At 36.7% G+C, this 25560-nt stretch overlaps 1 protein-coding gene across 2 annotated transcripts in view; it reads right to left on the bottom strand.

Annotated features, from left to right (window-relative positions):
• Positions 1–14590, bottom strand: part of KLHL13 (kelch like family member 13) — a gene marked incomplete at its 5' end in the record, with an annotated part of 111924 nt that extends 97334 nt beyond the window's left edge. Inside the window, one exon of one of the 2 annotated variants that reach the window (XM_082865392.1) lies at positions 14523–14590. In XM_082865392.1, coding sequence (XP_082721518.1) covers positions 14523–14572 — 50 coding nt within the window. The remainder of the gene's footprint in view (positions 1–14522) is intronic. The other variant, XM_082865391.1, reaches the window with a different exon arrangement.
• Positions 14591–25560: the final 10970 nt, after the last annotated feature.

Raw genomic sequence — 25560 nt, forward strand, 5'->3', positions numbered from 1 at the left:
AGTGACTCTAAAATGGTTCAAAAAAAGAAGAGCTCTGTGTACTGATATTATAGTTTTTCTGTAAATTTGAGATTGTTTCAAAATAAAAAGTATTACAAATTGGAAAACGCTAATATAAATTTTGGTACATGCATACACTAAAATAATATTTATAATGAGGTTAATGATAACAACTTTAAGAGGAAATACTTTAGTGCTTATTATGTTCCAGACAGCATTTTATAAGCATATCACGTTGAGTGATGATGAAAAGGAATGAGGACACAGAACGATACTCTTGATATATTATGTGAAAAATACAAATTAATATCTATAATATGAGCCTATTTTTATAAAAATAATACATATACACACATTTTATATAAATATAGACCAATATATTAACCGAGTAGTTAAATAACTGAATGATATAAATTTTCTTTTCATAAAAGTACTTTCTAAGTTCTAAAAATAATGAGATATATTAATTTTGCAATACTATGTATTTTAATTGTACCATTTAGAACAATATATAGTAGTAATATGGGGAAATGTTAAAACTGCATTATTAGAGAAAAACATGATATAAAGATACGTATAAGGTACGAGTCTAATTTTACTTTATTTAAAAAAAGGGAGGCAAAAATGGCTGAGTGAAATATATTTAAATGTTAAAAGAGTAGTTAAATCTGAATAATGACACTAGAAATTATTTTTTATTTATACATTTCTGTATTTTCTAAATTTTCGACTATACGTAGATTAATTTTATTTTAAAAATGTTATTTTCTTCATTAGGTGATTATTAAGTAGATTATTAACAATATGGGAAGTGTTAATGGCATCACTTTGTAAAATACAAAATTGCACATACATGATGACCATGTAAAATGTATGCATGGAAAAACAGTTGAAAGGATGTACGACAACACGATAACTGGTTTACCTTAGATAAGGTGAAATAATGTGTGATTTATTTTGTTTTCTGCATTTTCCAAAACTTCTGTAATTTTCATATATGTATACATATTATTTCATCTGTAATGTGTAAAAATTCTCTTGATAAGGGAAGGAAGGGAATTCCCTGGCGGTCCAGTGGTTAGGACGTGGTGTTTTCACTGCTGAGGGCCCAGGTTCAATCCCTTGTCAGGGAGCTAAATCCTGCAAGCTGTGTGGCATGGCCAAATAAATAAATAAATAAAATATATTTTTTTAAAGAAAAGGGAAGGAAAGCACATGAGGGGCACTGGAATAAGAATTTGTGATAAATGTTTTAGAAAATAATTCTTAAAACTGAAAAAGAGCCATTATCTTAACACTCTCAGAAGGCAAACACACAGCATGGTAGTGTAGACATGGATACTGAGTGTGGTGATCAAGGCGATGGCCTAATCCCCAGTACACTGCCTAATCCCCAAGACCTGTGAATATGTTACTTGACATGGCAAAAAAGACTTTGCAGATGTGATTAAACTGAGGGCTGTGAAATGGGGGGATTATACTGGATTATTCAAGTAGGTTCAATATAATCATAAGCATTCTTAAAATTGGAAGAAGGAAGCAGAAGAGGTCCAAGTGATGAGATGTGAAATGAACTCAACCCACTGTTGCTGGGTTTGAAGATGGAGGAAGAGAGCAAAGGAGTGCAGGTGGCCTCTGAAAGCTGAGAAAGGTAAGGAAGCAGATTCTCCCTTAAAGACTCCAAAAGGAACGCAGTCCTGCCTATACCTTGAATTTAGCCCCACGACCTCCAGAACTGCAAGATAATAAATCTGTGTTGTTTTAAGCACTGAGATTCTGGTTATTTGTTACAGCAGCAAGAGGAAACTAATACATGGGGCTATAGACAGCTGGAAAGAAATGGATGATTTTAGCAACCTGTTTTAGGGGGAACAAAATGACTGAGGCAGGAGAATGAGTTGAAATTGAATTAACAACGTTGTTAACAGCAAGAGCTGTGTCTGGACGCAGACGTGTCATTAAATATATGTTTATGGCCAAATACTACGCTAGAATAGTGCTCATAGTAACGTTTAGGACACTGACTGGGTTACGTTTCGATCTGTTTTTATCTACCTCCCTACTTGCCACTGATCATTAGATTAAGACTTATTCCCTTATTGTAATTAATGTAAGCATTAATTCCCTTATCGATACTTATCCATCCCACAGAAAAGAAACTACTTGAACTATTTAGCCAAAAGTGTTTTACACATGTAAATAATGATAGACTATATACCAATTTAACTGCAAATACAAAATTTATGCACCATACAATACCGAAAATCTGACAGAAAACGTTTAATTATAGAAACTACTTTTTTTGCTTTAAATGTGCAAAATGTAGGTTTCTGAGGTAAAAATGACACTTTATGTCAGAAAACCTGGGTACTCGTGTCTTGGGTCTTTCCCTTGCTATGCGAACTTGGAAAAGTTCTCTCACCTTTGCCTATCAGATTCCCTTTCGTTTTATATTCAAGAGGGTTGTACAACATCTCTACAATCTTTTTCTATCTCTAAAGAAATGCAGTCTCTTTTCTGTGGAGCCACAACTATTCTTAGAAAAACAAACAGCCTTAACTCTGTTTTCAACTCCTTTCAAAAATCAGCTTGACCTGCTGGAGGGTCTACCTTCCAGGGAGAACAAAGTACTTCAAGCATATCATCTCATTAATTTTCAAGACAGGAGAAAGAAAATAAGAAAGAAATTGATAGCATATTAAATAAATTGCCACTGTTATGTTGGCAGAGCCCGGACCAGAAAACAGAGTTTTTCAAACTCAGGACTGCACTCTGCCTTTTCAACAGAAGGGTCTATCAGGTAATGAACTACCCTTAAAGGGAATGGGTAGGAGTCTGGGATCAAAAGCTAGTATTTATGTACTTTCCCCTTCACGCCACACGGTCAACGGATAAAGGTAACGTGAAGGGGCAGACTGTAGGGTCTGGAGATCAAATAGCTATTCTCTCCCTAGAGGCCTTATTGGTTTTAGCACTGCCTCAGGGAACCTAGAGAGAAAAGTATGTTCTAGCCAGCTCTGGACAATGGCTGATCTCAGACAAGCTCAGGCGAAGTTACATAATACTATTTTCAATAATGTGCCAGGAAAAATAAAGGACACTGTCTATATCTAGGCACAGCTCCTGTCAAAAACAAGTTTAATTCAAATTCACTCTGCTGCCTCTGTTATTTTGTTTCCCGAAAAGGAGATTGCTAAAATCACCAGAGGATTTCTTTCTAGCTATCTGGAGCTCGTATCTATGTCAGCTATGCCATGCTGTGCTGGTAAAGGAAAACGTCTCCACCTTTGGAAGGATTTATTGCATTATCTACCCGGTAAGGGTAGGAAGTAAGGGAGGAGGACACGTTCCCTTTCCCTCAATGGCAGATTAAGGCCTTGAGCTCTCAGAGGAGACCCATAATAGGGCTGCCTGAGGGTCACAAAGCTTGAGATTGCCATAGCTAAAACCCAAAGCCAGGCACAGAAACTACAATCCAAAGGAAGAGTAGAGCTTCCTTCCAGGAAAAAGAAAAGGTATTACTCTTTTTCTATTCATTTTAATCTAAAATGAAGCAATGGCAGAAAGAAAAGTATTAGGAGACAGGAAGTCAAAATATCACACAACACTGATAACCAAAAGGAAAACTTTGTTGTCTGACTGTATATTTTTAAAAAGCATCCACATCGCTAAGGCTGTGAATTATTTCATGGGGCCACGTTCCTAGTCCCATGTAACCCATGACCCAACTGTGGTTCAGGAGCCTTTGGAAATTTTACATAATCTTTCAACACTTTCCATGCAACTGCATTTGTTGGGAAGATGAAAAGGGGGAAAAACTGAAGGATTGGAAAAGAAGAGAAAACTTTTTAAAGAAAAACTTACCTTTATCAGTTTCCAGGTTCCCAATTCATTTATAGCACTTAACCTATTAATGGTATGCACTTCCAAAATACAGCAGAAATGCCTTGGCCTTAGGGTCAACATCATGGGTAGTAGGTAAAAAGTCCTAAGGGAGTTCACAACCCAGGGAAGGAGACAGACAGGCATATGGTTAAATGCACAGACTGAGCTGAACTCCCTGGGTGTGAGCCCTGCATCCATGCTTATTAGCTCTGTGACCCTGGACAACTTACTTAAACTTTTCTGTGCCTCGATATACTCACTTGTAGAATGAGAATAATGATAGTACCTTCTTCATGGGGTTATTATGAGAATAAGATAAATTTGGAATAAGGAATATAGAATTATATATATGTGTGTGTGTGTGTGTGTATATATATGAGTTTGAACCTGGCACAAAGTAAATGCTATATGTGTCAGCTATTATAATGACTATTCAAATACAACTAGCACTACTATTGAGACTTTGATCACCACTACCACCACCATTGAAATAAGAGTTGATACTATGGGAGCCATAAGAAAAGAATACCTAATTCTGTTTGGAAGAGGAATGGGGTACATGTCAGTGAACGTATCACAGAGGAGTTAATAATACCTTTGCTGGGTCTTGAAGGATAAACAGGAGTTGGTTAGGCCAACAACCAGGGAGAAGGCATACCAGCAAGAGGGATGGAAACAGGAGGAAACATATCACCTCCCAATTTTGAGGGAGGGCAACACGTGCTCTAGGCAGGAGATGAGGTTAGGCAGGCAGAGAGGAGCCAGTGAAGAAATCTAAACAAGGAAGTGATATGAACATACATCTTTACATTCCAGAAAGATCATTATGGCTGTAACAGGAGGGATGGACTGGAGAGGGAGAAGGAGGTGGGAGGTAAAAGAGGTTTAAGACTGGAGGCCAAAAATCAGTTTAGAAGGATATTATAAAGATCTAGGTGACAAACTATGTGGGTCTGAAGTAAGAAGGAGGTAATAAGAATAAAGCAGCAGAGGGAGTGGATTGGAGAAATAATTAGGAAAGAGAAATGGGACTTGGTGACTGACTGAATATGGGGAATGAGAAAGAAAGAAGAGTCCTGGATGATGGCCAACTTTCTGAGTGAATGGCAGTGTCACTAAACAAGGCCAAGACCACAGATGAGGAGGCAGGTTCTGGGGACAGAGATGAGACAGGTTTGGACCCATCGTGTTTACAATACCAGGCAACGGCATTATTGAAATAAGAGTTGGTTTATTCAATGTTGAATAAACACTTGTATTTATGAGTTTTAAAATATTAACAGTGCTTTCAGTGCAGTAGAATTATACTTTTCCATATTTTTCCAAATACTTCACAGTGAGCATAAATTACACAATTGAGTAAGGAAAACTTTAAGATGAATACATGAGTGTCTAAATTTAAATAACAAATAGCTAATAGCCTCTGATCCCGCCAGCCCCAACTTACTGCCAAATATCTAACAGACACAAAAAGTGAGAAAATACAGCACAGGTATGGGAACAGACCTGGCAAAGGTGCTGTTCCCTTCCACTGTCCACCCTTGATACCTCTCTTGTGTTCATATCAAGTCAGAACTTATAAATATTGCTATATACTGGGAAACCTGTGTGCCAGACTCTGGGTACATGGTATATTCATTTCTTATTACTGCTGTGACAAATAACTACCATCTTAACAGCTTTAAACAACACAAATTGACTATCTTAATGTTTTGGAGGTCAGAAGTCTAGAATCAAGGTATTGGCAGGGCTTGAGGGGAGAATTTGTTTCTTTGTCTTTTCCAGCTTCTAGAGGCCACCTGCATTCTACGGCTCATGACACCTTCCTCCATCTTCAAACAGCATGGCTCCAAACTCTCCTTCCATCATCATATCTCCCTTTTCTGACTCTGAATCCACCTGCATCCCTTTTATGAGGACCCTTGTGATTATACTGGGCTCTCCTGGATAATCCAGGCTAATTTTCCCACCTCAAGGTCCTTAACTTAATCACATCTGCAAACTCTGTTTTTGCCACATACAGTATCAGTCACAGGTTGTGCAGACTAATATGTAGACATCTTTGGAGGGCCACTGTTAAGTCTACCACAGGTAGTATTTTCCACATTTCTTCACTATAAAGGTACTATTTTTCCTTTCCATACTCTTTCCTTTGGAAAGCAAATCATTAAGTCCACACTCAAGGGGGGAGATAGATGAAGTTCCATCTGTTGAATGGGCGAAATATATACATACAAACACACACATTCGTACATATATAAAATTCGGAATTGTTCTGCAAGGAAGAATTGTCTCTTCTCCCTCATCTATTTATTTCGATCATTTATTTCTATCAGTATTGGCTCATGGGTAAAACTCTGAGGAAGGGGTTGGATTAGTACCCAAGAGCACATACAGGGGCAATGGTCAATTCATTCAGTAGGCAAATGCCTACTGAGCAACTAATATGTACAAGACATGGTGGTAGGTGCTAAAATTAAAGTACACACTGCTATATTTAAAATAGATAACCAACAAAGACCTACTACATAGCACAGGAAACAGTGCTCAATATTCTGTAATAATCTAAATGGGAAAAGAATTTGAAAAAGAAAAGATACATGTATATGTATAACTGAATCACTTTGCTGTACACCTGAAACTAACACAACATTGTTAACCAGCTCCACTCCAATATAAAATAAAAATTAAAAAAATAAAATAAACAAGGTCAGGAATCTTGGCTGGGGAAAAAGATAATCAAGATGGACAAGATCCCTGACCTCCTAGAGCTTCTATTTTAGCAAAAAGGGATAGATAATAAACAAAGAAGGAAAATATCTAATTGTGGTAGTGACGAGTCATGCAGAGAATGAAACTGGGGGGTGTGTGTGTGACACTAAACAAGTGACCACTTTAGAGTGGGTAGTCAAAGAAAACCTTTAAGTGGACATTTAAGTGGAGATCTGAAAAGAAGAACCAGTCACACAAAGACCATGGGGAAGAACGTTTCAGACAAAGGGAACAGCCAGTACAAAGGCCATTCAAGGAATCTTTCTTCCTTTGAGAATAAACAGAAAAACAACTAGCATGGGAGCAATGAAAATGTATTGAAAAACAAGGACAAGGAGATTTGTCATTATAAAGACTCAGAGAAAGAGCAGAACTCTGCAAATGCTTTCATATAGGAGTCAGAAAACAATGTTGAAAGCCTTTGGCACATGCAGGAGAATGAGAAAACATGGCCTCAGTAAAGCGGGAAGAGGAAGCCAAATAAGATAACATGATCAGATGAGGAAAGCAATAAATTGTATTTGCCAACTACCAGGAAACTAAACTACCAGAGTCACAACCAAAATGTATATCAGAGGGAGTAAAGAGAGAGTCTGATACAGTATAAAATAAATTCATTAAGTAAAAGGAAAAAAGATAACAAATATTAAAGTGAGGAGAGAAAATATGATAGATATGGAAGACACTAAAACAAATAACACCCCAAAAGTGGATCCAACCTAAATATTTAAGAAATCATTTATACCGTGAAAGAGTTTATACTTTGCAGCTATTATATCTACTACAAGTTTTTATTAACATGTGAAAATGTTCATGATACAGCTAAGAAGAACAGCAGGATACAGACATGATATACAGTGTAATAAAACAGTAAGTGCTTCCATTTATTGAGAATTTATCATGTACCAGGAATGTGACTACTTTACAAAATTTTATTTTATTCTCAGAACAATCCCAAACAATGATACTCTTTTATTTTATAGATGAGGAAACAGACTCAGAGAGGTTAAGAAACTTTCCAAAGTTCACACAGCTAGCAAGAAGCAAAGCTTGATCTGAACCTGTATTTGGAAGATTTCAAAGCCTCTGCTCTTAAGTACAACACTAGAATCATATCATGTTCAATAATTACAACTACAGTTACATTTCAAAATGCACCAAAAGACTAGAGTGAAAATGCATTAAGGGGTTACCAGAGTTACTTTTGGTGATTATTTCCCCTGCATATCTGTATATAATTTGTTATTTTTAACTGTTCTATAATAAATATGTATTACTTGTAAAGTCAAAACAAATGAACAAACTGGTAGAGAGAGGAATACAGCACTTTTTAGTTGGGGACTCATGAAAAAGATTTGAATGTTAAATACATAGAAATGTTAAGGTCTTCACATATAGTTTGGGATTCAACTAATAGCTGTAGATGAGATGTCCCAGAAAGAATGTGTAGAACATGTACAGAATTATGAACAGGAACATTTAAGACACAGAAAGGGGAATCAGGGTAGTAGTTCCTCTCCCCAGAAGCAGGAACACTTTCTATGGCCTGGAAAATTCTCTAGAAAGATCAAACAGGCAACATTACTAACAAGTTTACGTCCTTTGTATAAAGACATGCAACTGTTTGGTAAGAGGAACAAATATGCTGATAAACGTGCACCTATAGCAATGTATTATGACAATTATAGTGGGTAACCAAGACTTACAGAATTTCTGGGCCAAAATAAAAGTCCACTGTATAAAATTTAACTGGCCTCAGAAATTCGTGCATTACCCTCATATTATAATGCTTATAGGCATCTTCTAGCCTAAGATTTAACCTTATTATAATCACTGACTCAATTTAGCAAAGGTAAAACTAGATCTTCATAAATTTTTAATCTTGAAAGAGCATAAATAACCATACCTTCATGGAAGTTTATAAAGTCAAATTGTGAAAACAGTAATAAAAAGGACATCTTCAATGACTGACCATCCTCAAGGTTAATCAAAGATGTGTTTATTTATCACCTACTGTGTGCTTAGGTTTAAAGATATAATTCCAGACTTTTAAAACTAAGAGGAAGGTCGGGATCTTCCAATCCTTAAATGTTACAGGTGAGGTCAGCGCTTGACAAACAGTAAAGGCTCAATATTTTAAAATATCAAATGACCTGAAAAGCCCTGTGTTCCCTTGGCATCATATACTATTAAGAAATTATTCTATAGTAAGCCAGTAAAAAAAGTCAGAGCTTATTCCTAGAATCTGTAGTAAATTTCATTAGTCTATTTTACAACTTAAAGATTGTCGCTTAATATTCAATTGCTTAACTATTAGTAAGAGTTGACTGTGGGAAACAAAACTACCCTAAACAATTTAACCAAATGAAATCATCGGCAACAAATAATTATTGATAAATGTTATAACTTCTATAAATATTTAATGAATGCCTATTATGTACAAAATCCTGCATTATATGCAATGTGATATAAATATACATTAGATACAGGTAGTCACGTTCTGAAAGAGCTCTCTTAATGATGCTGTAAGGAAAGATGCTCAAATTAACTTCAACGCAGAGCCAAATGTGATAAAATTCACTACAGGGAAGAAAACCAGTTCAGAGGCAAAAGAGACCCTCCTGATCATCTGCTTGGATTGATCAGGGAAGGTTGATACATAGGGCACTGAATTTGATCTGGGTCTTGGAGAACAGGTAGGATTTCAATAGTCAGGGACAGGAAAGGGCAATCTGGACCACATTATCAGATAATCCATTTTAAAAGATCATGCTGACTAGAGTGTGAAGAATCTAGTTGAACGCCAAGTATTGTTAAAGTTACCCCTAAGTATTTCACAACTCCCTCCCCTCCCCTCTTCCTCATTTCCACTGCCATCACCTCTGTTCAGACTCTCCTCATTTCTTATTTTGACTACTACAATAGCCACCAAACTGGCAGGGAACCATGTATTATCATTCACTGCCATATCCCTAACACCATGCACAGTAAGTGGTGCATAATATTTGTTAAAGGGATGAAAATCCAATTATACAGTGTTTGGCACTCTTTTTCCTTACTGCAAACATCAGACAATATTATATACTGTGTTTTATTTATCAAAGAGTACTTTTAGAAAACTGGAACACTGTTAGAGCTTTACATGTCACTGCAGAAATCCTTATTACAGCTAGGAACCCCATCAGTACACACCACCACCATAACACCAACTGGGTGACTCTTAACCAAATGTCTCCCTGACATTATTGTAATGTGTACATGAGGACGATACTCACACTTGCTGTTTGCAACAAAGCAAGACACATATGGCTGACCTCTCCCTGTACTAAATGAATCACTGGAATAAAAGTCCTAATAGGGTAAAACATATGCTGAATGGTAGATTGCAAGACTAAAAACATCTAAGACTAATAACAGGTTGATGCTATTCTGCACTGCTACCCTCCACCCTTAATTCTTTATCTTCCTACCTTGTTTACTAATTTTCGACATTAACTTTCTGCAGTAGAACAAAGATTCATCACTTTTAATATTCATCATCATATTTTAGCACCTGAAAATGTTTAGCACTTAGCAATTACACAATAAATGTTTGTTGAATTATAAGTAGAAAAATTAGACTTTTTTGACCAGCAATTACTACATGTCAGACATTGTATTAAGCAATGGGGATACATTTCTTTCATACATTCATTATCTTACTGAATAATCACCTTGACAAAATTTTAAATTTCCCATTAAATTCGTGTTAAACCTATATAACAATTTGGGAACATCTCTTTCCAAAATTTAGCCTTTTTTTTTTTTTTTTTTGCGGTACGCAGGCCTCTCACTGTTGTGGCCTCTCCCGTTGCGGAGCTCCGGACGCGCAGGCTCAGCGGCCATGGCTCATGGGCCCAGCCGCTCCGCGGCATGTGGGATCTTCCCGGACCGGGACACGAACCCGCGTCCCTTACATCAGCAGGCGGACTCTCAACCACTGTGCCACCAGGGAAGTCCCAAAATTTAGCCTTTTAATCGAGGACCATCTCATGTCTCTCCATTTTTTTTTTTTGTCTCTCCATTTAAAAAAAATATCTTCTTTCCTATCTCTCAGTTGAATTTTTAAATTTTCTTCATATAGGTCCTAGAAATTTTTGTTGGGGTTATTACTAAATATTTACATTTTATGGCTTTTGTAAATGGAATATTTTCCATTATATATTTAAAATGACTATTTGTACTATAGATTAAAGGTACTGGTTTTTATTTTTATCTTATATCCAACTATATTTAGAACTTATATTAAAACTGTCAATTAAGAACTTGTTTTTATGTCTTAGCTTTTGCAGGCACATGAGTCTATCTTCTGAAACTTGATCATTTTTTGGTCTCCTCCTTCCTGTTAAGTATGCCTCTTTATTGACATTGGCCATAGTTTATAGATACATATTTTAATGTGGTGATTAGAGGGCATCTTTGTTTTGTTGCTGCTTAAGGAACAACTCTTACATTTATCATTAAGTGCGATGCTTGTTTCTTGGTTTCAGAGAGGTAATTATTTTTCTTGTTAAGAGTGCAACTTTCTATCACTAATTCTTTATTCTTATGGGCAATGAATTTTTTTCAAACACCTTCAGCATTTACTGTACCTTTTATTTCTTATGAGATCTATTGACAGGATGCGTCATATGAGTAGCTTTCATGGTATTAAGGAATCCACACTCTGGGGTAAAACTTTCCTAGTCACAAAGGGTTAAAACTTTTCATACATTCCTAAATGTGTTTGGTTTGTATTTTATTTAGAATATGAAACTGACCCATAATTTGTGTATACAAACAGTTCATAAGTTCATTTATTTAAGTTTCTGGTCAAGAATGCACTTATAATGTGAGGGCTAAAACCATAAAACATCAGGAAGAAAGCCTGAAATTTGGGAGGGTAAAGATTTCTTAGAAAGATGCAAAAATTACTGAGCATAAAAGAAAAAAAAATGATAAATTGAACTTCATCAAAATGAAACAAAAATAAAACTGCTCACCAAAAGACACAAACAAGAAAATGGGATGGCCAGCTACAGATTGGAAGAAAATATTCATAAGACATACATCTAAATATCAAGAAAAAATTTAAAAACTCTTAAAACTCAAAGAGATCATGGACAGATACACACTAACAAACGTAGTAAGGTAGATAGCTAGTGGGAAGCAGCCGCATGGCACAGGGATATTGGCTCGGTGCTTTGTGACAGCCTGGAGGGGTGGGATGGGGAGGGTGGGAGGGAGGGAGACACAAGAGGGAAGAGATATGGGAACATATGTATATGTATAACTGATTCACTTTGTTATAAAGCAGAAACTAACACACCATTGTAAAGCAATTATACCCCAATAAAGATGTTAAAAAAAAAAAACTCAAAGAGAAAAAATCCCCAATTTTTTAAATGGGCAAAAGATTTGAACAGATGCTTCTAAAACACAAATAGTTAATAAACACGTGAGGAAAATGCAAAGTGAAAACCATAGTGGGAAATACCTATATACCCAAGAGAATAGCTAAAATTAAATACCAAGAGCTTGTGAGGATTCTCACTTATTACTGGTCAGAAAAGAAAATGGTAAAAAGTGCTTGGCAGTTTCTATGAATGTTAAATAAATTAAATAAATATATGTATACATCTCCTATGACCCACCAATTCTACTTCTAGGTATATATCCAAAGGAAATGAGTGTATATGGCCACAAAAAGATTTGTTAAAAAATGTCAACAACAGCTTAATTCATAATAGCCAAATAACGGGTATAACTTAAGTGACTCTCAACAAGAAATGGATAAACAAACTGTGGTATAGTTAAACAATGGAACACTACAGAGCAATAAAAAAAGAAGAAACTACAGATACCTGCAAGGATGGTGGATTTCAAAAACATTATTTTGAACAACAGAAGCCATATACAAAAGAACACACAGTGTTTGACTCCATTTACATGAAGTTCAAGAACAAGCAACACTAACCTAAAATATGTAAGTCAGTAGGAAGGGAGGGGACATGAACTGGAAAGGGGAACGAGGGAATTCTCTGGAGGGATGACATTGTTTTCTATCTTGACCTGGGTTGTGGTTACCTGGATGTCTGCATGTATAAAAATCAAGATGTATATTTAAATGTTTGTGTATTTTACTATATGCAATTATATCTCAATAATAATAATGGAAACAAATTCAATTATGCTATAACCACCACAGTTATCAACTTGAGCTTAGGAAATCCTGCCATCCTACTAGTTCCTCTTCCAAATGTGTGATATAGAATCCCTGCTTCAGCAGTGCTTGAACTCTACAGACTCAGTTTACCATTAGGTATTCGGCACAACGTCCCCCGTCCAAGTGGCCCAGCAATCTACTCTTCTATCTTTTCACCCAACATGGCAACACGTGATTCCTGCTGTGATTTCCTGGCTCTCGGTATCTCTGAACAAGTCTACCTTACAGCCCCTTGCCCACATTCCAACAAGCATGTACCTTTCATTCAATATTTCCTTGATGGGAATATTATGTACAATTCCTACCATGGTATCTTTCAAATAACAATAACGTTATATGTGTCCCCTTTATACTTCAGCCTTTCCCCACTTTCCATATTCTTTGAAGACACACCTATTTTTAAAGTACTTTAGAATTTAGTAACACAAATATTGTATTTTCAAAATAGTTAAAATCCCACATTTATATTTCAACACAAGCACTGATATACCATGAATTACTTGCCAAGCTCTCTCTCTCCACACAAACACACACACCCAATAGACACGTTTTTAATCCTCAAAACAACCTTGAGATATAGGTATTATTATTATTCCCAATTCACAGACGAGAAAGTTAAGGCCCAGAGCAATTAAAAAACTTAACCGGGCTTCCCTGGTGGCACAGTGGTTGAGAGTCCGCCTGCCGATGCAGGGGACATAGGTTCGTGCCCCGGTCCAGGAAGATCCCACATGCCACGGAGCAGCTGGGCCCGTGCGTCGCAACTACCGAGCCTGCGCTCTAGAGCCCACGCGTCACAGCTACTGAAGCCCGTGCGCCTGGAGCCCATGCTCTGCAACAAGAGAAGCCACGCACTGCAACAAAGAGTAGCCCCCGCTAGCCACAATTAGAGAGGGCCCGCTTGTAGCAACAAAGACCCAACACAGCCAAAAATAATAAATAAATAAATAAATTTATAAAAAAAACCAAAAAATACTTAACCAAGACTACACTAGTAACTGTCAGAACCATGATACAGACAACTCCAGCATATTATTTCAAATATTTCACCCAAACCATACAATTAAACTATTGGGAATAAGGGATACTCTTTCACTGCTGCAAAGTAAAGTCTATGTTTCTTTAAACCACGAATTTAAAATCCTAAATTGACAGAGGAAGCTCTCAACTTCTCAGAACTCCCTAAAAAAGTTTTAACTGGAATTTTAAATAACAGAAAGGTACACACAATCACAGGGCAATGCTGTTTAAAAAAATATTTCGTTGAGACATCTATTCGTAAGCAACAGATACCAGTGTTTATTCATTGGTATGCTTTAAAACTAAAAATTCAAATCAATAGCTCCACTGACTGAATTCCAGGTGTTCACAATGTACACCAATTTTGATTTCTGATTATATTTTCTATGTTTTTCATTAGCTCAGAACACACAGTTATTAACACGTTCTTCATTCCATTTCTTTGTCACCCAGGCATTCTTTTATTCACTCATATAGCAAATACTTTTATTTTATGCCAGGTATTCAACAAATATTTATTGAGCACCAACTATGTTAGGTAAATAAATAAGCAGAAGAGACATTATATAACTTATAAGGTAAATTGCTTCCATAAATATACCGGTTACGGAGTATTGCAGCAACCGATTCCCCTCTATGCAGATGATCCATCACCTCTAAAAGTTGGAGAATGACCTGTTCAGGAGGAAAAGAAGTCAATATTTACTATGAAAATCAACACTAGAATTTTCACATTATGCTACCTTTGTAATATTTTACATATTTTGCGATAGGCAAAATGTATGTCCATGTACCTAATATCCCTATTACAGCTTATGAAAATCAAGAAACTGAATCTGCAATAGTCCAAATACCTACGAAATTCAACACTGAAATCATTAAAGAGTACTGACTAATTTCATGTGAAATCATTAGCCAACAATGATTTATGGAAAAACCACCGTGTATAAAGGAAGATGGATTAAATGAGAGTCAGAAGACCTGGGGTGTATGTGTGAAGTTGGGTGAGACAGAGAAGTTAAGGAGCGAAGAGTTACCAGCGGGACTTGAGGCCTGTGGGGCCCATATGCAGGGCCCACGATTTTCGAAGTGGTTGGTCAAAATTAAGGATAGAAAGATTGTTTAAAGATTTTTAAACCTTAAAGATATAAAATAGGCAATAGAGGTAGGAACATTGTTTTTACGGGAAAGGAGCAGGCGAGGTGGTAGTAAACTATAGTATATATTTGTTTTTAGTAATGTGGATGCTTTGCATTGGCAATAGAGAGTATATTTAATGTATTCTATTAATTTCAAATATATTGGGAAGCAAAAATGTATAATTTACATAAATGTTTCTTGTTAATAAAATCAATTTATTGCATTGGGAAGATAAAAAGGTATAGTATCCAGTTTAGTTTGTTCATATAATTGTTTGTTATAAAACTACTTGAAAACCTAAAATAATTAAGCTAGAGGAAAAAAGATTTTCTTCATTGTTCCCTGCCTTCACCTGCCCCTTAATTTAGGGGCAAAAGGAAAAGAAGTAGAAGGGGAAAAAGTACAGTTGACCATGAACAAAACAGGTTTGAACTGTGCAGGTCCACTTACATATTTTTCTCAATAAATATAGTACCTGCATTTCCATTTTACAAATCTTTAAATTAACTAAGTGTGGGGAAAAGCTTGTGTTCAATTAGAGATCATAATATGTGGAATCAAAAGAACTAGGGTTTCAGCCCTGATTCTATCCAAACTGTTTCAACTTCCTGCCCTTGGGTGAACCATTTATCAATTCTTTTTTTTTTTTAACAGCAGAGATAGCAGTACGAGGATTTTCAACTGTTTAGGGGTTGGCGCCCCTAACTCCTGTGCTGTTTCAGGGTCAACTGTACTCTGTTTCTTGGGTCTTCAAAACTCTAAAAAAGAAACAAATCAAATGACAACATAGCATTCATAATTATTTGCACAATCGCATTTCTCTGCTTATATTCTCTGTTATTACAAGTAAAGAAACTGAGTAGCCTAAACAAAATAAATTTTTTAAGCATCTCAAAATCAACTGACTTTTGACTTACCTTTTCTAAAAGTGTTTAACCAGTGAGAGAATTCTGAGAGGTTGAGAAATTTTAATTTTGTTTAGGCTACATGATTTTTTAGAAGACGTGCCAAGAGAAAACCAGCTATATCTAGATTACTATCAGGAATCTGGGAATGTGAAAATAATTAATTCATGAAACTTTTTACCAACTACATCTAGGGTAGAACATACAGGTCCCAAAATTAGGTATGCAAACCTTCACTTAATCCCATCGTTTTAAGCAATCCACTTGCTGCACCTGGATCTCTGAGTCTGGGGCTCTCCTGTCAAATTCTCCACATAATAAACCTCTGATCTCCAGAGGAGCAGAGAGGGGGTGATGGTACAGGAGACTTCAGCGACTTATTTTAGACTTTCAAAGAACAGCCCATGCTTTCAATCACATGACTCATTCCTGCCTTCTACAGACCAGGTGCCTCCAAGTCTTGAAATATTAGGAATTCTATGGGAAGAATGAGTTGCTTTTTCTCGAAAGTTCACATAAGGGAAGATATTGGAGTTGTAACTTCCTTTGCTCTAAGTAAAAAAATAGTTCCAACCTTACATCTGTCAGTGTTTCCATTCCTGTTCTCTTTGTCCTTTTGAATTTTTCCATTTCTTTATTCTCATTTTAATGGAGTTAGAAAGAGAGAGGAAGTAAGTGCATGTGATCAACTTATGCAGGATATAAATGAAACCAACCATTTTTAACCATGGAGTTTGTATGATCAAACATATGTATTAGAAAATTAACACTGCCTGCAATGTGGTGGTGGATCAGAGAGAGAGACCGGAAGTATGGAGACCGATAAGAACTACTTCCAAAATCAAGGCATGAGATGAGAACACAGACAAGGACTATGAGGGCAGGCAGGAAGATCTAGGACTTATGACAGATCACTGGCAGATTTTAAAGGGATAAGGGGACATAGCAAAGACAAAATCTATTTAAGTAACAAGGGGAAATGGTGATGATATCAAGTGAGGTAGGGTATAGAAAGGAGGAAAAACACTAAAAACAACAATGGTTTGTATAGACATATAGAAGTAACCCAGGGCCCAACATATAGTATCTAACAGAAAATTGGAAATATAGGTCTAGATTTAGGTTGGAAGTAGAAAGGAAAACACATGAATATTTAGCCAGTTAAGTGATGAGACTGGAAAATATTACTCATGCCAGGAGAAAGTGCAAACTCAATGAACACTTTTGTGCAATAAACAGAAGAAGACAAGCTAGCAAAGAAAAGAGACAATAGGTAGGAGGGAAACTAAGAGAATTGTGAAAAGAAGGATAGTTCAGAAGAACAGTGGTTAGAGGGTATTCAACTGTTTCATGTTCTGCCCAAAGTAAGATACAGCTAAATGATTTGACAGCTATAAAGTCCACGATGACCTTTTTTCAAGAGTAGTTCGATGAGTGGGGAGAATCCCACTGCAGTGTTTGAAAAATAAAACAGAAATAAATAAATTCTTTTAATAACTCGTGAGGAATTTAAATACATCAGGGAATTACTCTACAGTGAAGGTAGTCTCCAAACGAGTAAGAGAAATAGAGATGATTAAACGATTGGGGGACGATCAGGTAGTCACTTAGAAAAATAAATAGGTTGTACGCTACTTCACTTCATACACTAAATAAATTCCAGAAGGACCAAAGATTTAAAGGTAAAAAAGGAAGCTTTGAAGCAGTACTAAAGAAAACCCTAGTGAAATTATTTATAATGATTCAGTGGAGAAGGTACGCAGCAGCCAGAACCCAGGAACCATAAAGGAAAAAACTGTTAAATCTGATTGTAGCAAAAAATTAGAACTCTGTACTTCAAAAATACCACAAAGTCAAATGGCATTTGATAAAGCAGGAAAAATAATTCACAATAAGTGGTACTGGGAAAACTGGACAGCTACATGTAAAAGAATGAAATTAGAGCACTCCTTAACACCATACACAAAAATAAACTCAAAATGGGGCTTCCCTGGTGGCGCAGTGGTTGAGAGTCCACCTGCCGACGCAGGGGACACGGGTTCGTGCCCCGGTCCGGGAAGATCCCACATGCCGTGAAGCGGCTAGGCCCGTGAGCCATGGCCGCCGAGCTTGCGCGTACGGAGCCTGTGCTCAGCAATGGGAGAGGCCACAGCAGTGAGAGGCCCACGTACCGTAAATAAATAAATAAACTCAAAATGGATTAGAGACCTAAATGTAAGACAGGACACTATAAAACTCTTAGAGGAAAACGTAGGAAGAACACTCTTTGGCATAAATCACAGCAAGATCTTTTTTGACCCACCTCCTAGAGTAATGGAAATAAAAACAAAAATAAACAGATGGGACCTAATGAAACTTAAAAGCTTTTGCACAGAAAAGGAAACTACAAAGAAGACAAAAAGACAACCCTCAGAATGGGAGAAAATATTTGCAAACGAATCAACGGACAAAGGATTAAGCTCCAAAACATATAAACAGGTCATGCAGCTCAATATTAAAAAAACAAACAACCCAATCCAAAAATGGGCAGAAGACCTAAATAGACATTTCTCCAAAGAAGACATACAGATGGCCAAGAAGCACATGAAAAGCTGCTCAACATCACTAATTATTAGAGAAATGTAGATCAAAACTACAATGAGGTATCACCTCACACCTGTTAGAATGGGCATCATCAGAAAATCTACAAATAACAAGTGCTGGAGAGGGTGTGGAGAAAAGCAAACCCTCTTGCACTGTTGGTGGGAATGTAAATTGATACAGCCACTATGGAGAACAGTATGGAGGTTCCTTAAAAAACTAAAAATAGAATTACCATATGACCCAGTAGTCACACTCCTGGGCATATACCCAGAGAAAACCATAATTCAAAAAGATACATGCACCCCAATGTTCACTGCAGCACTATTTACAATAGCCAGGTCATGGAAGCAACCTAAATGCCCTTCAACAGACGAATGGATAAAGAAGATGTGGTACATATATACAATGGAATATTACTCAGCCATAAAAAGGAATGTAATTGGGTCATTTGTAGAGACGTGGATAGATCTAGAGACTGTCATACAGAGTAAAGTAAGTCAGAAAGAGAAAAACAAATATCGTATATTAACATATGTATGTGGAACCAAGAAAAATGGTACAGATGAACTGGTTTGCAGGGCAGAAATAGACACAGATGTAGAGAACAAACGTATGGACACCAAGGGGAGAAAGCAGTGGGGGGTGGTGGTGGTGGTGGGATGAATTGGGAGATTGGGATTGACATGCATATACTGATGTCTGTCAAATGGATAACTAATAAGAACCTGCTGTATAAAAAAATAAATAAAATTCAAAAAAAAATTCACAATACACATGACAGACAACAGAGTTAATGATATTAATTTATACACACAAACACAAACACTTAATCAATAAAACCAATAAAATACTATAGTAAAATGAGCAAATAATATAAACAGAAAGTGTACAGTAAATAAAAATCATTAAGAAACAAATAATTGTAATTTAAAATGAGGCACTGTTTTCCACCTATGAAATTTATAGACACATGCACACACAAATGAAGTCTGTTTATGTTTTTTATTAGTGAGAGGGAATATGGGTTTTGAGGGGGGCAGGGAGAGATGTTCCATTTTCAGTCTATACTTTTCCGTTCAATTTATTTCAAAATATAAACTAATGAGAATGTGGCAAAAAGAGTAAGAAGGAGTAGCCATGAGGTAGGAGGAAAACCAGGGAGATGCAGTAATCTAAAAGGTAAACTAAAGTGTTACATGAAGAAAGGGATAACCAAGTGTGTCAGATGCTGTTGAGAGGTCCAGTGAAGAATGGAGAAATAACAACTCGGTGTGGTAACCCAGAGGTCACTGGTCACCTTGATAAGAACTGTTTACATGGAATGGTGGTGAGAAGTTTCATTATTGTGGGTTCAAGAGAGAACAAAGAGAGGAAACAGGCACACATAACACTCACTTAGGAAGAGATATAAATAGGTGGTAGAGCGTTTCCCTGGTGGCACAGTGGTTGAGAGTCCGCCTGCCGATGCAGGGGACACGGGTTCGTGCCCCGGTCCGGGAAGATCCCACATGCCGCGGAGCAGCTGGGCCCGTGAGCCATGGCCACTGAGCCTGTGCGTCCGGAGCCTGTGCTCCGCAACGGGAGAGGCCACAACAGTGAGAGGCCCGCGTACCGCAAAAAAAAAAAAAAAAAATAGGTGGTAGATGGAGAGGGATATAGGATAGAAGTAGATAATGTTTTGTTTTACTTTGTTTTCATAACGGAAGATACTAGAGCAGGTAAATATGAAAAGCATTATGCTAAAAAACTCCTAGAGGAAGACAGAGGCAGGACATTCTTTGACATAAATCATAGCAAGATCTTTTTGGATCTGTCTCCTAGACTAATGCAAATAAAATCAAAAATAAACAAATGGGACCTAATTAAACTCAAAAGCTTTTGCACAGCAAAGGAAACCTCAAACAAAACAAAAAGAAAACCTATAGAATGTGAGAAAATATTTGCAAACGATGCAAACAACGAGGGATTAATCTCCAAAATATACAAACATCTCATACAGTTCACTATCAAAAAACCACAAACAACTCAATCAAAAATTGGGAAGAAGATCTAAATAGACATTTCTCCAAAGAAGATATACAGATAGCCAAAAGGCACATGAAAAGATGCTCAACATCACTAATTATTAGAGAAATGCAAATCAAAACTACAGTGAGGTATCACCTCACACCAGTCAGAATGGCCATCATCAAAAGTCTACAAATAATAAATGCTGGAGACGGTGTGGAGAAAAGGGAACCCTTCTACACTGTTGGTGGGAACATTAAGTTGGTGCAGCCACTATGGAGAGCAGTATGGAGGTTCCTTAGAAAACTAAAAATAGAGCTAACATATGATCCTGCAATCCCACTCCTGGGCATATATCTAGAGAAAACCATAATACAAAAAGATACATGCACCCCAATGTTCAAAGCAGCACTATTTACAATAGCCAAGACATATGTGGAAGCAACCTAAATGTCCATCAACAGATGAACAGATAAAGACGTGATGTCTGTGTGTGTGTGCGTGTGTGTGTGTGTGTGTATACACACACACACCCATACACAATGGAATACTACTCAGCCATAAAAGAAATGAAATAATGTCATTTGCAGCAATATGGATGGACCTAGAGATTATCATACTAAGTGAAGTAAGCCAGACAAAGACAAATATCATGATATCACTTATGTGTGGAATCTAAAAAAAAATGACACAAATGAACTTATATACAAAACAAAAATAGACCCACAGACATAGAAAACAAACTTATGGTTACCAAAGGGGAAAGGGGAGGGAGGGATAAATTAGGAGTTTGGGGTTAACAGATACACACTACCATATGTAAAATAGATAACCAACAAGGTCCTACCGTATCGCACCGGAAACTATAGTCAATATTTTGTAATAAGCTATAAGGGGAAAGAATCTGAAAAAGAATATATATATATGTGTGTGTGCATGTGTGTATATGTATAACTGAATCACTTTGCTGTACACTTGAAACTAACATAACAATGTGAGTCAACTATACTTCAGTAAAAAAATGTAAACTAAAAGTAGTACAATACTATGGAATAAATTTCAAAAGCACATAGGATAATACCAGATTGATATACAGACACATACGTACATATGTAGGAAAAGCATAAAAATATTCATAGGAACGATGAGAAAATTTGGCATAGTCGTTACCTCCAGAGAGGAAGGGAGAGGAATGCAACTAGGGAGAGATACGCCAAGGAGCTGCGCCTGTATCTAGCATTTTGCTAAGGATCTGAAACAAAAATGGCAAAATGTTAAGGTATTACATAGCTAAATGGGGGTTATATGAGTGTTTGTTATATTGGTCTCTGTACTTTTCCCTATGCTTGAAATATTTTAATAAAAAAGAAGTAAAAATGTACAATATATTATCTCTGCCCTAAAGTAGGGACTGTGTAGATAAAGCAGATAAGACAAATGCCAGCATTTAAGAAAAAAAAAAAAGGACAAATATATACCCAGACACACCATGTAATTAAAAAGACACAGTTCTCCATGGCCATAAATACTCTGATGAATAAAAGGGAAACTAGTCGTTACTCAGAGCACACACCTGACAAAGACCTAATTGTCGCTTTGCCTTTAAAATATTCTACTTAGATCGCAAGAAATAAAACTGACAAGACTGTTTTTGATGGCTGAGATATCTTGCCTAAGTTCAACCAATTTTACTCTTAAGAATTTTTAAGTAATTCACAAACCTAGTAATTCTCAATCACCTATCATATAGTTAGATAATATTTCAAATAGAGATTCTAGTTTATGACTTAGCATTTAATTAAAACCCATAGTCTCACTTTCCTACCCCATCTAAGAACCAACAGCCTTAAAAATAATGAGATTTGAGATATGCCTAACCAATTTCACACCATGTAAGGAAAGCCCTGCTTATGAACTAAGTCGAAGTTATATAAAAGAAATTTTAAGTGTTTCTATAATCATTTGTCTTCAACTAAAATTCTGATAAATACAGAAAATAAAAGCTGACAGAAAATATCAGTGAAAAGTGCTAAACACTCTACAAAATCGAAAAACTGCAAAATGTAGAAAAATTGTACATAATTGCCTTTCGCTAAATCAAGTTATACGTAGCTGCATCACAAAAAAATCAAAATCATTTTGAAATTGCAAAATGTGGAATTTAAGAAACAGGCATAGTTTGCTAGATAAAAGTTAATTTTTTAAATGTCATAGACTATCGAATCATTCAGTTTTCACACATGACAGACACCATGCTCCCCTCCCACCTGTGGTACTGAGAGGTCCTACCCTAAAACAATCGAGCATCAGATTTGAGCTGGGTGGTGATTTTCCCTAGAGAAAATCTAAAACCAGCTAGGACTATGTAGAATGTTCCCACATATGCACCCCTAACAAAATGTGCAATGCTATGAAGGATAACAGTTGCACTGTACAAACGGTTGCAGTGACAGCTGATTTCAGAACACACCTTTTATGTAAGAGATCAGCCTGCCTGGCTTCCTCTGACCAAATAGACCGGATCCCTATGTTCCATAAGTTTCTTCCTGCCCCAGGCCATATGCCAAGGTGACTGACCCACTCTTCTCCATAATTTCACTTTTCTTTCTACAGTCATGGGGGCAACCTGTCCCATGTGGTCACTACCATCTTGCTCTTTATCGATACAGCTTTACACCATACACCCACACCATGCAGTTCCACTGCTTTTTGCAATAATACTACTCCTTCCTTCTTTGATATGATCCACTGGAAGTCCCTTTTCATGTTGACACTCATAACAGGCTTTAGGAATGCCTTTGGGATATACTGTTGGTTAATGCTGTCATTCGTCTTTTTACCAACGTTGAAGTTATTACCCTTGTATTAATGCAATTCTATCTGATTTTCTAATAGTTACTGTCCTCATATAATAAGGGCCAAAGTTCATCTAACTAACATTTATTAAGTGTCAATAGACAAACTTATCTGGCTTCATTTCTTGCAACTTCATGTTTACAACTCTTATCTATAGGAGTGACATTATAGTATGTCTCCCTCTGCCACCCACCAAAATTCTTAACCCAAATTATATATTTAATCTCTCTCACTTAATCAACCTCTGTCTAAGGTTAAGTCCACCCCACCCCCTGCCATTTACCTGGTTAAGGAAGAGTTAATTTCTCGTCATTCCCCTTCCCAGTCTTACTCTGGAAAGTTAGCATTTGTCTTCCTCTGTCTAATTTACTTCATTTAGTATGATAATCTAGGTCCATCCATGTGGCTGCAAATGGCATTATTTCATTCTTTTTTACGGCTGAGTAATATTCCATTGTATATACATCTTTATCCATTCATCTGTTGATGGACACTCAGGTTGCTTCCATATCTTGGCTATTGTGAATAGTGCTGCTATGAACATTGGGGTGCATGTATCTTTTCAAATTAGTATTTTCATTTTCTTCGGATAAATGCCTAGGAATGGACTGGATCATATGGTAGTTCTACTTTCAATTTTTTGAAGAACCTCCATAGTGTTTTCCACTGTGGCTGCACCAATTTAATTCCCACCAAAGTACACAAGGGTCCCCTTTTCTCCACATCCTTGCCAACACTTATTATTTCTTGTTGTTTTGACGATAGCCATCCTAACAGGTGTAATGTGCCATCTCACTGTGGTTTTGATTTGCGTTTCCCTGATGATTAGTGATGTTGAGCATCTTTTCATGTGCCTGTTGGCAGTCTGTATGTCTTCTCTGGAAAAATGCCTATTCAAACCCTCTGCCCACTTTTTAATCAAGTTATTTATTTTTTAAAATTGAGCTGTATAAGTTCTTTATATATTTTTGATATTAAACCATAAAACTCCTAGAAAAAAGCAAAGGCAGTAGCCTCTTTGACCTTGGTCTTAGAGATATGTTTTTGGATCTGTTTCCATGGATAGGGGAAACAAAAGCAAAAATAAACAAATGGGACCTAATCAAACTTAAAAGCTTTTGCACAGCAAAGGAAACTATCAAGAAAACAGAAAGGTAACCTACTGAATGGGAGAGAATATCTTTTTAATATGACATAAATAAAATCTTTCCAAGGGCCAACACAAAACACAGAAGCCATAAAGAAAATAAAAGTGGTCTGTAAGTTTGTTAGTTAAAAAAAAGGTTACAATTTTATGTGGTGCAACACACCATAACAAACTTAAAAGACAAGGGGTGGGCTTCCCTGGTGGCGCAGTGGTTGAGAGTCCGCCTGCCGATGCAGGGGACACGGGTTCGTGCCCCGGTCCGGGAACATCCCACATGCCGCTGAGCGGCTGGGCCCGTGAGCCATGGCCGCTGAACCTGCGCATCGGAGCCTGTGCTCCGCAACGGGAGAGGCCACACAGTGAGAGGCCCGCGTACCGCAAAAAAAAAAAAAAAAAAGACAAGGGGAAGTGGAGAGACATACAACAGGCAAAAGTTTAAGGCTCATCATAAGTAAAGTATTCCCCCCAAAATCATTAATAAAGATGAGCAACACAGTGGGCAAGTATTTGAACAGGGCTTTCATAGAAGAAGAGTAAAAACAAAGAGAAGAAGCATAAGAAAAGATGTTCAACCTCAATTTGTGTGTGTGCTTGAGTGTGTCAGAAACCAAGAGAAAATCTACAGCATGTTAAAGACACATTACTGTTTGTCTCCACATTTAAAAACAATTGTATTGATGTGTAGTTGATATTATATAAGTTTCAGGTATACAACAAAGTGATTCACAATTTTTAAAGGCTATACTCCATTTATAGTTATTGTAAAATATTGGCTATATTCCCTGTGCTGTGCAATATATCCTTGAATCATCTTTATTTTATACATAGTAGTTTGAATCTCTTAATCCTCTACTCCTATCTTTCCCCTACTCCCTTCCCTCTCCCCACTGATAACCACTAGTTTGTTCTTTATATCTGTGAGTATGTTTCTTTTTTGTTATATTCACTAGCTTGTTTTAGTTTTTAGATTCTACATATAAGTGATATCATACAGTAATTGT

This window comes from Leucopleurus acutus, assembly GCF_964270905.1.
Source record: "Leucopleurus acutus genome assembly, chromosome: X".
Taxonomy (NCBI): domain Eukaryota; kingdom Metazoa; phylum Chordata; class Mammalia; order Artiodactyla; family Delphinidae; genus Leucopleurus; species Leucopleurus acutus.